Genomic DNA, 14,727 nt, shown 5'->3' with positions numbered 1-14,727 from the left:
TCGTGTAAATCGGCCAGGCGGCGGCATTAAGTGCATGCACTCGCCTTGCGGTGCGATTTTGATTTACGGCTAATTGCTCGCTGTTTTTTCCGCACTTCTTAGCGCGCTTTGCATCTCATGAATGATAAAGTCATTTTCACGCCGGCACCGAGCATTAAATTCGGCAAAACCCTGGGAAATATGTCGCCCACTTCCTCGCGGATTTGCAAGGATGTAATCGATGGCAAACTTGGATTAAAGATATTTAAAAAAAAATGAAAATTACTATTACAGACTTCCTTTCGAGAATCAATCTTAACTGTTTGCGATCCGCAATAACTGTATTCGCAAATTGCCTGACAATGAAATATTAAATGTTTTGTATAATTTATCATAACAATTTAGATTTAAAATTTAGATATCCCGTCAAGATTTTGTAAGAGTAAACGAAGTATGCAAATCAGCAACGTGGCACTGTAATTTACATCTTCCTACTATATTTCTTTACCTTGGGATATTAATCATTACAGTCTCGATGTGACAAAACAACAGTTGTAGTATAGTCACAATTAAATTTTTTAATAATTCATATTCAATAAGAACCTTATCTAACATAACAAATTGAAGTAGAAAATTAAATTAAAATTGGGGCTCCCTTCATGGTCCGCTGTCAAAGGATTAAAAAGAGGATTTTTTTGCACACTTAATAGTTTTTCTTTAAAAACAAATATAGTGATCGATAGTAGAAAATCAAGAATAGAAGCAATAAATTAAAGAGAAGAAAGCCCAAAACCGAAATGACGGAGAAGCCAAGCATTCAAACGAAAATCTGTCTATATCGACAAGGAAAAATCTGGTATTCGAGCGTGTGAAAAGGCGGCTTATTAAAATTTCAAACGATCGTTCTCTCTATCGTTCGGCTGCATCGTATCTCGTCGTGATCATTATCCGAGGAAACCGCAGACCGGGTATACAGCGGCGCGTAATCGTTCGTTTTCTCGCGAGAAGGCTCGCAGGGACTTTCGCATCGAGAATAATTTGTTTACCAAATCTGCGGTCTGTACGTGCGCGATACTGTAGAATGGAAGAAGAACGGTAGAGAGGGTGTACGGAGGGGCAAAAGAAGAGAAAGACGAAGGCAGCGAACGTTTATCGCGGTTCACCGCGACAATTTATCGACGTCGCCGTTCCTATCTCGTCCGGCTCGATTTGAACTCTGACCAACGCGAATGGCTAACGCGAAATCGTGAAACGCCTTCTACGCGGCGACCACGTCGATGCCGTGATCGTTACGTGATCGTACACCCGGCTGGTCTACGTGCATTTCTACGCAGGGAACGTAGCCGGGCATCCGTATTATATGGGCGAACCTAGAAACCCGCAGAAAACTGCCGGGTAATAAAATAAGCGTACACGTCCGTCTCGATGCAGAACGCTCGGCGTTCGCTTACCATTCAATCTTTACGATCCATACTTCCTTTGCCCACTTTTGGTACATGATGCGAGTACTAAAGGTGTGGTTTACCGAGTACTTTATATTTTCGGGGGATAAGTTGCGATCAACTCAAGATTCCCTAGGAAAAATGGTGATATAGGGGAAGCAGAAATTCTCGAAATTTTAATTTCAACGATATTAATGTTAAAAGTAATGTAGAAACAAATTTTTTAAATATTATACAATTTAATAATTTAATCAATGCAGATTGCAATCTTTTTTTTATTAAGTTAGATATGCAAGATCTTGAAAGATTGTAATTCTGTTGGTATACTTGATACGCGCACGACTTTGTATGACTTGTTTTTCTTCCAATGCGAACAAAAGGCACTCCTTTTGGGCAAACATTTAATATTCATTGCTACGTTGCTTCTTTTAGTGGTGGTGAATATATATTGCCGTTGCAAATGCGTCAAACCGCGCATTATTTATCAAGCATTGACCCCTCACGAATATCGGGAAGTGGATTGTGCAAGTATGCAACCGCAGACTATTTTTATAGCTTTCGAAATCTCTCCTCGAAACTGTTAAGAATTCGATAAACGCTGTCTCACCTGGAAGATTGTACAATCGATGACCATTCCATTTTGCAAAGATTCCTTAAATTCCATATGCCTGTCATAAAATTAGCAAGGAGCGTCAAGGAATTTTAATTCCTTTAGAAATTTCACTTCACTTTCTACCATCATTTCCTATACCCCTTTTCTTCTTTCAATTATTCAACTCAAATAATGATCACACTTTCTTAATTTAAATATAAAGCTGAAACCATGAGTTATGGGCAGTGGAATATTCAAGTGTTTATAGTGAATCATTCAGATAGGTGTAATGATTCTTCCATAAAGAAGGGATGATCCGACAATTCCAAAATCATTTCACATTACCAAAGACACAATCCCTATCAGCGGTTCAACACCTTCCCATCGATCCTCCGTTTCCCGACCACTTAACGCTGCTTCTTATCCGATCGAGCACCGTTTACCAGTGCTTGTAATCACGGCGTCCCATTATTTTCGCGTTGAAGAAGCATCGTCTTCAGCTTCGTAGCAGGTAGTTGGCTAGAACTCAGCTTAGGCTAAGTCCCAATCATACTTATCGCTGTCTGGCTCCTTGTAAATATCGAGGGGACCCATTGTGCGATCTTACGACTGCATTCCTGGCAGACAATTAAGCTGGACACGGGCACCGGTAATGACTCTCTCGCGTTGCCGTTACCTGCGTGTACGCGTACATTACGATCGGCTATTCGCCGGTTCGCAGCTGCACGTGAAAACGAGATATCGTAATTGGAGAGTGTCCCTCGAACGATAGCACGCCAACTGGGAAACACTATGCGAGGAAAGTTTACGGTATCATGGCGAATACCATCCACGTCTCGTCGGAATTTTACACGGACCGTTGCTTCTCCTCCATCACTGGCTCGTTTCTCAGTGTCCACTTGTCGGGACCGGGGAAAATTGATGGAAATAAATGGAATCCCGTGTTTGCGGGACCACTTTTCACGCTGATTTGACTGTCAGACTTTTTAGAGCATTTAGAACCATGCCACCAATTGTAATGGATAGTTTGAGCGATCATGATTAGACCTATTGTTCGTTCGCGCCTCCGTGATAATTGGGTACAACGAGTTCCTTCAGCCGGCTAGAATTCAAGGATTCTGAGAAAAGGGTGGTTTTAAAATTAAGGAAGATGTTCGAAGTTTTCTTTCAGCTGTCTGTTTATGATTTTAGTAGACTTCCCTAGGAAAAATAGTAATGCCCCCCATAAAATAATTTGTTAAAAATTAAAATCTATTGCACATTTTCCCGAAGAATCCTATACAACGTGTAATTCGAAACAGGTGTTACGTTTACACAAAAATCATCATGTTTCCATCGACTCAGCAGTTTCACATTTTCAAGCGTATAGCAAACTCTACTAGAGACGTGTGAATTTTTTATCATCCTCTAAATCGCATTAATCGCGACATAAATCATCGATGCGCCTTTCTCCGGTAGAAAACAAACGATCGAACGAACCGACATAAACGAAACATCCATTACGACGTACGTAGCGAAATAGAATTTCAATCAATTCCCCATCATCGTTAAGTGCTACCGGGTCGTCGATTATATCGGAACCGTTCGTCTTCGCTGACGTGATTATCGTCATCAACGATGCCTAAATTCCGTCGTTCGTTGCTTTTCCTATGCTCGATCGCCGCCAGAAATCCTGCTCGAAATGTCACTGACAAATCATCTCGAACGGGAGAACGTCACTTTCCCAACGGAGATTACTTCCTTGCGCGAATTGAAATCTGTTTGGGGAACATTGCCGTTTGATTGCGTGGAAAGTTGGCAATTCGAAATGGGAAAGAACCGATTTCTACGGAGATGATTAGTAACTGGCAATTTTGTAAAAATATCGTTCGCTGACGGCAAGGAAAGTTTGTTGTTAAAAGTGGAAATAAACTGATGATTGATTTGGAGTTGATTAACCCTTCAGACCCGACAATAATCGAGCTTTCTTAAGAATAATTAGCAGGAATTCTTAAAATTCTAATTTTCACTATATTAAAATTAGAACTATTCAATTTCCATTAAAAATTGATATATCATATGTATTATTTTGTTGTACTTTTATGTCATCGAAATTCCTATGTTTCGAAATAACTCTACTGATTGAACCTAATAGAATTTCAATTACAACCCATAGGAACGCTGCGGTCAATTATCACCGTTCTAAGGGAACAAACATGCAAATAAGGAGCCTCTTCATCGAGCCTGCAAGCGTCTTGAAATTATCGTTCGAAAATAAAAAAAACGTTGCCGCGTTGCGGTGTATTTCGAAGCTTCCGAGATCAGTACTCTAAATTAATAACATCGATTACTGTCAGCGGTATCTAAATTGGTTCGGCGTCAAACAGTTACAGATAAACCTAAGCTTGCTGCGAGATTAAAACAGGGCACTCGCGAGCACTCGAATCGGAATGCATTCAGCTTTCCTTCACTCCGACGTAATTAAGATAACTGCAATACGTCTAAAGAAACGAACGTGCTCGTTTTTCGTTGAAAACGATTTCAATTTTTAACACTAGAACAAACATCCTAATCAATACGACAGACTTCAGGTACCTTATTTCATATTAATTGTCTGATATCGATTTGTATAATTTAAATGAAATTTTTTATTGGTTTATGTTACTCTCATAAGGGGATACGCTGTAATATTCGATAAGGGTTACATTTTGAACCCCACCCACAATTCTGCCTTCGTTAGTTTCATTCGCGAAAAAGAAACGAAGCGAAACGAATTAGCGCAACCGAGTTGCTAATTAAATTAATCGAGCGGTCGTTCTCGCCGGGCGCGAATATTCGAGCGACACTTAATTGCGCAATAACGACTGTAAAACATCGTAATTAGCATCCGGCCCCGTAATTAGCCATGGAACACGTGCGATACGTTTCGATCGGTCGTGTTCAACCGGCGAAAGAGCCGAGAAAAGCGTTCCGCATCGTGGTTGCTACACGATCGGCATGAAATCGAAGACCATACGCGGTAAAAAGAAAAGCAGCCGTCGTGAAAGTGGAAATTTAAAGTAACGGGAACTGTTTTGTGTGTTATATTATGCGAGCAGTAATATGGATCGAACTTTGCATTGGAAAATTGTATAATTTATAGGAATTTATAGAGAAATTTTGAAAGAAGAATGCTATGAACACCTTAAGAAATTAGTGTAATATTTAATATTAATGGAAAATTTGCCAATTTCTAAATCTAAATCTAACCAACTATAAAGAATTTTGAAAAATCTTAAATATTGCCAAACTTTCTGCCATGATTATACGAATGTTGAACGTTGAAATAAGGGAAAGCAAATTGATTTACGAACGTCGTGTACGACTAGCCACGTTCTCGCGTGATTCAGCAACATCCTCGTACGTTAACTTCTCCTAAAATCGCTGACGACGGTGCTGACCTATGTTCCCTGAGGCCACTGTAACCAAATACCTGGCTAACAGCCGGGTCATTCATGCTCATTATCCCGACACTTAATCCCAGGCTCTCGTTTAGTCGCGTGATTCCTGTCGATGGACTCTACCTAAGCCAGACACGACGCAATAAATAATAAGAATAGGTAGATTAATTTTTTTCCTCTTGCTACGAGGGAAAAAGAATATACAGGGTGTGAAGAAATGAATATTTGACCTCTCAAATCGGTATTTATGCAGGCGATAATTAATTCAGATGAATATATTAAATTTTTTAAAATAAATCCTAATTTAAAAACCACTCATTGAACCTCCATCAAGAATATACATATGAATAAATAAAAATTTTGTAAATGTTCTTTTTTTATCTTCCCTTGGAATTTCAGTGGTTAAGCAACTTTGATTCATCGACAGCATAAAACCTTCAATTTCAATTCCATTTATATCCGTGGAGGACGTGAAACGAAACGGACAATTGCCATTCAGCGATCTGCATCCGCGCGTGCATTTCGCAAAGTGAACGCGTCGAAGCGTCTTTTTCCAACGACTTATCGAGGAATTCGTTTACGATGAAAAGAAAACGGTGGTATGCGCAGGTGTACCTGGCGAACGTAAATGCGTTTACTCAACATCTTCCGCCATTAAGTTTCTTTTCTCTGCCCGGTTTTCTCATCGTCCAAACATGTCCCGATGTGAGTGTTGACCTCGTGGTTACTGGGAACCCATTGAGACAAACGTGAACGTTGCTAGAGCTATCTATGGTGCCCGTCCGGACGGTTTTTAAGATCGGAAAGAATTGACGCTTAAATCCAGGTTGGGAAAGTTGAGCCATCGTCATCGGCTACAGAAAACATAGTGGACTCCCGCGTGTACTACACTAATGTGATTCGTTTCTTTTCACGCTCGATGGCCATACCCGTGCGATACATGCCAAGGTAAAGACTATTTTTTTTTTCCTCCTTCTTGATAACAGTTCGAAGTACATTCCAGGTATCTCAAGCAGTCTAACGCGTTGTCTATTATCATAAAAATAGCACAGAAATTTTTCTAATCATTAAGAATAGGAATAATTAATTTGCAATTTTGAATTCCAATCGATAACGCTAATTCCCTTATTTTCTGAACATTCCATTCGAATATGGTACCGTTCGAAAAATAATTCAGTTCATCGTAAGATGATTTTCGAGGTGCAGACGAATACAAATGAGGCCTCGTGTTCCATGAAGAGCGTGTGTCGCAAGCGGAACGCCAGGGACGACGTCCCGAACGATCATCGGCCAATTCCTAGACACGGCAGCGAGCATAAATTATTCAGGCGATGTAGCAAAAGCGATTAATTTTATTGGTCGACGTCCCGGATATGGCTCGTCTGTACCCGTCACCGTCGCTTTGTTGCAACGTCGTATCCTATGCTCCGTGTTCCTCGATTATGCGCGAGCTCGGCTAACACCTTATTAACGTCGCTGCTTGCACGAGCACCGGCCACAGGAAAATTGCGCAAAGCGGACTCGAGCGCCTTGCTTTTTTTCTCCGCGTCCAGTCGGTTCGGTAATGCTGGTCAACGTGTAGAAAACAGGATCCCTCGCGTCGCGTAATTGCGCCAGGACAATGAGATACAAGCCTCTTCCTTCGCTCCGATTTCCTTCAGCAATTTCGAATTTGAGTTATGAGATTGCTTGGAAAATACAGTTCCAATTGAAACACGTGGGTCGAAATGATAAGGAAATTATTTGCATATTCTTTGGATTGTTCAACCCTTTCTTTTGGAATACCCTATAGATGAAATTAACACTAGAACTACCAAATCAGTCAAAATGACTGGCTTCAAGTTTCTTATTTTAAATTATAAATTTTATCAAGGTATTTTTGTTAAAATATGTATATGTTGACTAATGCCGAGATAAAAAATGGATGTATATATTCAATTATGTTTCATTCTTTATCTATTTAATTTTTCATTATTTTCGACTTAAAAATAAGTGTGCATCAAACGTCGGTAGTTCTAGTGTTAAGTATTAGATATACACCGAGAAGCTAAACTGAACCTAATTTATTTATACATATATTGCAAGTATTACCCCCAAAATATAAAGTGAATAATAAATAAATAAATTGTATATTTGACTTTTGTTTGCATAAGAATTTCTTAGAAGTCTTCAAACACCACTTGCCATTTAAACGTTGAATATACATTCATTTTTACTGCGTTTCTAAAATAGAATCAACAAATTTCAGGTTTAAACGTGAATAGGAATTTGTGTGCATGAACACCGCATAATCCGTACATATCGCGAGAGGTGTAGACAGAGATGAATAGAATCAAATATACAATGGAATAAATTAAACTGTCGATGGGAAGAGCATCAAAGTTTAAAGTAGCAGCTGTATCTAATGAAACTCATAGCGGAGGAAGTGTTCCTGTCCAAGCTGCAACCTTTGACCCCAACTACGGTATGATGCGCCACGTGCAGTAGGATTCTTCAAGACGAGTCATCATCGTTGACGAGGAACGTCGTTTCGCTCGATCGTGATCGAAGTACGAAGAATTCGAAAGGTGTCTAGGTAAAAAAGATCTAACCAGTTACATGGTTATTCGAAAACTCTACCCGATCGTTAACGTGATATTTATGTGGAATAGGTGGCACTCCGGGCGGCAGGTGATCGTAAATATCTCATCGGTTGCAAATTGAATATCTACGGTCAAGGTGAACCGTGGATACGGCGTAAAAGTGAGCGTAAAATTTAATTAATGAAACTGCTGCGACGATTGGAAACGCGATAAGAACAAGCGAGGGATAATTCTACAGGTTGTAAACGATCTTTTGTTGCACGACCCGTTCGGTTATCCGGCGAAGGCAATCTTCATCGTCGACTTGCCTCGATTCAACGTCGCTGTTTTGTTGCCTTCCAATTGGCGAAGTATTACAAATACCTGTAGCAATTTACTGTAATCTAAAGTCTGTTCTTCACGTCATCAACGTTAACGGACGTCCCTCGGTTGAAACCATGAAGCGTGCTATCAAGAGACCCCGAAGAGAAACCGGTTTCCCTCATTTTGACACCGGCACCGTGTTGCGTTTACTTCAAACACGAAGTCGGTTAAATTATCGCCACATCGGTCAGTGTAATTATAACATTACGTGAATTTAGCTGATACAGACAGGTAGTTACGACGCAACGTTGCAACTTGGAAGAGCAGGGTTTGCTAGTAATTGACACAATCTGTCTATAATAAAGTTGATACTATTATCTTAATGTTATTCATTTTTTTGCAATAAAAATCACAGGAAATATTTATTGCAATTTAATTTTAATTTAATTACTATTTTAATTAACTTCTCGAGACCACCATGACTTTATCTCTCGAAGAAGTTGCTCTATTTAATACACTTTACTTCTTCGAAGTTTCATGTTTAGTATAACTAAAGATTTCCAATTGGAAATATCATAGGAGTTGCAGGAAATGGTTCGCGGTTGAAAAATGTGCTCAACTTTCATCCGATTCTGTCATTACCTACCCTCGAGGGACTCGCGAGAGGTTTTCGTGTAACCTGGCCACGGTAGCTATTACGAACAGATTTAGCCGTTAAAGAGGCAACGTTTAACGGGGTATTCATAAATCACGTGGAAGCGACAAGCAATTATAATAACTATCGCCGGCTATAGACGCATAAATAAAATACTAGGACCCCTCCGCTAGGTAATGAGCCGTGCGAAACGGGATGCGAACCAGTTTCTCGACTCGTTAATCGCGACACGGGCGAACAGGGAAAGACGAGTACTTTCACGAAAAAGGTCGTCGCGATCGTCGATGATCACAGAGTGCCATTTTCTAATCGAAAAATTGGAACACTTAGTAATATTCCATAAACTGCTCTATTTTATTGTATTTTTCTTTTCTTCGCGGATCTCCACTGCCCTGCTGTAAAAAAGGTACTTATATCGAATATTTGCTCGAAAGCCAGTGTAAAACGGATCGGTACCCTCATCCCCATCGTACCCTACGAGATTAACAGGCACGTGTCCGAGTTCCACCACTTAGAGCGCACCAGCTGAGTTCTCGGAACTGTGTTCCACGTAGTACTTCGTTCCAGGTAAAAACGCATTAATTAGATTTCCTGCGCTGCCCTTTCTACGCTCCTATCCAAAGCGAAGCCCGTAAAGCCTCAAGGTCGCGGATACCTCATCGACGCTGGCATTCGAGCCGAGTTTCGAGTTTCGGGGCGGCATTAACCCGAGTAACTATTTCGAGGAAACGGGCGAAAGGGTTGAATTCAAAGAACTCGGGGAAAGAAACGCGAGCGAAGAAGGAACGAATATGAAAATGAGAATGAAAGAGAGTACGGAATAGAAACAACAGTAACCACCCACATTTCCTGTTTCAGGAAGAAGAAACGCAAGAAGAGCGATGGAGAAGTGCACCTGACAACGTGGGAGGGGGAAAAAAACGAAACACGATTCAAGAGAAAACAAAGCTTTAAATCAAGAAGAAAATGAAATATAACTGCTGACAGGAAGACACATACACGTGTACCGGATAGAACGCCGTAAGACGCGGCGAGGGAAGCAAAAAAGAGAAAGATGAAGAGCATCGGATGAAAGAGAAACAAACGAATCGCGAATGAAAATACACGCAAGAGAAAGGATTATAATGATCAAAGAGAGAAAGTATCCTGACGAGCAAAAAACTAAGTCGGGGTAAAGAAACAAAGAAACAAAGGTGATGTACGAGGAATAAATCAAGAAGAAAGATTAACGGCGGGGAAGAAAGGAAAAGAGAGCAAGAACAAAGATAAAAAAGAAGAGTTAGATAAGGAACTTCAGTGAAGAGGAACAAGAAGCAAGGGAACAAGATAAGTGAACGGAAAAAAACGACAACGAGGGATAAGAAAAGGATGAGGAAACACAGTTGTATCGGCGAGAGAAGGATAATGAACTAGAGAATGTAAGAGGAGCCAAAAGTACATCGCGCGGCTCGCGGACCGCCATAACCTTTTATCAGTTATCTAATTAGCCGTTGCATTTAATTAGCGATCCGAGAAGAGGGCTCGGAGATAGCCCCGGCAACGTGCGAGACCGACCTACGGTTCTACATGCTCGTACGTAATTTTAATCGGTGCTCGCGTCAGATAACGAAGGGTCGATGGATGAGCCAACATTTGCAATTAGCCGTGTTTTTATTTCTTTCAATTATCTGGATGTTTTTACGCTGCACCAATTTCTTTTCTCGTAAGAAATTCGAATCGACTTTTCAACCCTTAGCAGTCCAACTACTATGTCACTTATATACAGGGTGTCCCAGTTCAAGTATGACTGAGCTGTTATTGCGCAACTAGTAATGATACAAAAAATTGTTGATATGGAAATTGCACGGTAAAATGGGAACTATGTTTTGGCAGAAGTGAAACATTTTTTACATTATTAGTTTTCAGATATATAATGGTCAAGTTTTGCTTTTTAAATGGAATGATGTATTTTTTTTCAGATCATGTGATAGTGCTTTTCAAGACGAATATATACAGGAAAGGAATTTCGCTTGAATAGAAAAGTGTTGTTTGTAGTGCGAATGACTTACCTTCGCCGGATCATCGATGAAGCCGCCGATGGTCATCACGTGTAGGGTAACCTCGCGCGTGTTCTCCAGCTCCTCCATCGTGGTGTACAGGCCCTCGCTGACGAAATACGGTTCGGGGCACGTGAGCCTGGAAAACGATCGGCAAATTAGATAATGAACAGGAATGCGTCAAGTTGCATCCATCGATGGCGAAATCCTGCCAGACCGGCACGACTCGGTGTACACCTCGAACGTATTAGATAACGTAATTAGCGCGTTGTGTAAGCGACGGTGTCGAACCAGTTCCTGCTTGTACGCTTCATTAATATGACACCAAGGGAGTACAGCGTCCTGTTTGGTGTTTAATGTACAATCGAGGAGGATCGGTATTGCCTTTTGTACTCCGATGAAGCTGTGATTGAAATTGAAAGGGGAGAAGCTGGATCTTCCATCTGGCAGGCAATCTTTGATCTTTGGAATTTCAAGGTGTTGGAAGGTTTAAGATTCAATCTCATTCAGTTAAAAATAAATTAAAAAAAAGAATCTTCCAGCTAATTATTAATTTCTTAACACCACATCAAATGAATTTTATAATTTTTCTAACAGATGATAATTAAAATAGGCTACTGAAAAGTAACTTATTCAATTGTAAGGGGAATGGTTTATGTTATTTGCGAATCGGTAACCAACACCGTACACCGCAGGGTCAACTGTAATAAATATGTCTGGCATCTTCGAGTGGGTGAAGCAGGCGAGAAATATCGAACAGGTCGAGTGGTTCGAACAGATTGCGTGGTCGAGCAACATCAATTTCGAGGGTGATTCTGGTCGTTGTCGGAAGAGCCTCGAAAATTTCGAATGCCCCTGTAATCGAAGGACCACCTCCTGGTGTACGAAGTTGAATAAAGAAGATGCGTGAACCTCATCCTCCCCTACGTCACCTTTTACCTTTCCCTTCTTGTTTTGTTTTCATTCTTTGCGATAATGGCATTCACGTGCCGTCCCTTAATAATACAGAATATTAACGACTTCGTGTATCTTCGTGATAAAAAAAGGGTGAATTTTTATTTCCAAAGAAATTGCACAAAAATTTCGGCGAAGTTGGTTGCAATTTATTATATTCTAAAATTGTAAGTCAACAAAGATAGATGGGGTCAGCAACAAATATACTTTCGCTGCAGATTTTTAAAACGCGAGCACCGTGTTCAATTATCGGCCAGAAAGTTACACTTCCGCAAACAAACGTCCCGTTTCCTAGCGGCCGCAGAATCCTTTCCAATTAGAAACCGAGTGTGAAAATTAATCACCATGCCCGAAACCGGTCCCGTAACGAAAAGCTCCCACGCGCTCTTTAACCGCCACGGTTCCGTGTAATTAACAATTTATTCTAGGCAATTCACCAGTGGCCTTTCGTACGGCCAGCTACGTGCAACCTCGTAACGAATAGATCCTCGAATCGATCAATCGCCCACATGGTTCACGGTGAAATCAGAATCCTTTAAATACATATTGGGCTCCGTGGAATAATTAAGAGAATGGATCGTATCGCCAGTCAACATGTTAACATTATCTTACAAACTTTCTCAGATTTCTGAAGAATGTCGTAAATATCCCAAAACTTTTTAGTTTTATTCATTATTTCCTGTAACGAGCAATGGACTGACAGGAAGGATCAATGGAACTTTCTTCAAGATCCAACATCTCTTTCTAACGAAGGCAAGCTTAAACGAAGAACTGATATCACGATCGTGGATCGATAAAGAACAGGTTTAAAAACTGAAAGATCGCTGTAGAAGGAAACGAAGAGGTTGAATAAATTGTAATTATTCGAAGAATCCTTGGTTGCTTCATTAAACATAATCTTCCGATTCCGATGCTGGTTATTTGAATGTTCATAATTGAAATTCGTTCGATTATCCTGTTATTCGGTCGATCTTATTACCTCGATAAGTAACGAAAGTTCAAAAAGTGGTGGCATGATTTAATCTTCGAAAATCAGAATTTGTTACTGAAAAAGAGATATTGATCATAACGTGAGTTTCTTTAATGAACTTTGAAAGTATCGCTCTTTTGATAATCTTCGCGGTTCTCACAGTCAATCGAATCATTGTAATTAAGAATCATCATTCATTTTTTTCTTTCATTGACTGTACTAAATTCTGCTTATTAAACGTGATTCAAATGTAATTAAAAACCGTCACCATATCATAGGGTCTAATAAATACCGTTTAATCCACAGCATATCTTAGCCTCTGGTTAATAGTTATATTCGTAATTAATTTGCAAATGACCTTTGAGACTGTCTTCATTCATCGCGACCGCGGAAAACGCGGCGTCCATGATCGTACCTCAAAGGATTACCGATCTGTCTGCCGTGTTTCTATGAATCACCACCTCGAAGTGCGGTTAATCGACACTTAATAATTTATTTATTAACACTAGATGATTTCCAGTGTGTTATTTTTTAAAATATATGACAGAGATATATTTTCTATTTTAAAGCATATGAAATACAAAATTATTATCTCAGTATGATATCTACTGATATGTAGTTATCAATAGTCCTCCCCTAAAAAAAGGTACCTACGAATAACGAAGGGATTAAAGGTGTTAAGATCAGATTGAAACGAGTCTCATGAGGCAATAAAACAATTAGCCACGGTTTTTGAATGGACAGTAGGAAGAAAATGGCTGAATAATTCAAGTATTAATGAAAGAAACAAGAAGCGGAGAGGAAAGCGAGACGAAGTTCCAAAATGATATTCTTAGAAACTTGGATCGGATTCCGATTGCGCAACGCGAACGGCAAGTGGCGCATAATAAAACGATGGGTGGATCTAACGGCGCTCGTAAATACGAAAATATTAAAAATAAATTCATAAATCATCGCATGCTAATGCCCGGTGCGTTGCGTCTGACGAAACTAGCGTCCCGTCATGGGCGTAGATTTATACAAGCGTGTAATTTCAATATGTGACACGCGTGTAACGGTGGACACTGTGTCATCCCTTGGAATCTTGATCCTCCTCCGATTATTATTCTGAGTTATTTCTGTACAAATGCTTCGATCACGAGACGTTGCTCTTAGCAAGTTGTATCTCGAATCTATCTGGAAATTTCTTCTTTCAGCTGTGTTCTTTTTTCTTATTAACTGAATATGTTATGCGCCACGAAAGTTGAGTTTAGGTATAAATCAGGAGAACTTACGATTTTATTCCTAACGGAGAATTAGGGATGTCATAGCGAATTATGTTTTTTCTCAGCGAAACGGAGAATCAATTTCGTTTGAATTTGAGAAAAGGTACACTCGCGATCAAATCAGGCTTTCTTCAACAAATTTTCGCAACAAATTTTATAAAATAATTAAACAAGAGTAACAAATTAACCCTCTGCATTTTTTCTAGAAATATTTATATAAAATTTGTAACAAAAATCCTGACTAATAATCATATTATAATAAAGTAATTGAACACCGTTGATATATCCTTTCTCTAACACTCAACGAATTCCTTTCAATTAAGAAAAACAGAGAACGAGGTCGATTCACAGCAACACCGTCATCTAAAAAACGCCTGTTAACATTTCGCGGCTCGATTTTCCACGTGTTTCCTTGTACACGGAGAGAACGAACCACGTAACACGTTCGACCACGTGGAAAAATTTTAATCGATTCTAACTGCCCGTAAGATAATTTGTAATAAATTCCATACGAAAACCAGCGGGGCACC

At 39.8% G+C, this 14,727-nt stretch overlaps 1 protein-coding gene across 1 annotated transcript in view; it reads right to left on the bottom strand.

Moving 5' to 3' along the window:
* LOC114874615 (UPF0489 protein C5orf22 homolog) overlaps positions 1–14,727 on the bottom strand; it is a 554,926-nt gene that overhangs the window by 224,252 nt on the left and 315,947 nt on the right. Inside the window, exon 4 of the mRNA XM_029184070.2 lies at positions 11,021–11,147. Within this exon, the coding sequence (XP_029039903.2) occupies positions 11,021–11,147 (127 nt within the window). The remainder of the gene's footprint in view (positions 1–11,020; positions 11,148–14,727) is intronic.

This window comes from Osmia bicornis, chromosome 5 (genome assembly GCF_907164935.1).
Source record: "Osmia bicornis bicornis chromosome 5, iOsmBic2.1, whole genome shotgun sequence".
In the NCBI taxonomy this organism is placed as follows: Eukaryota; Metazoa; Arthropoda; class Insecta; order Hymenoptera; family Megachilidae; genus Osmia; species Osmia bicornis.
Note: the sequence above shows the minus strand (reverse complement) of the source record. Positions and strands in the feature narration are given on the sequence as shown.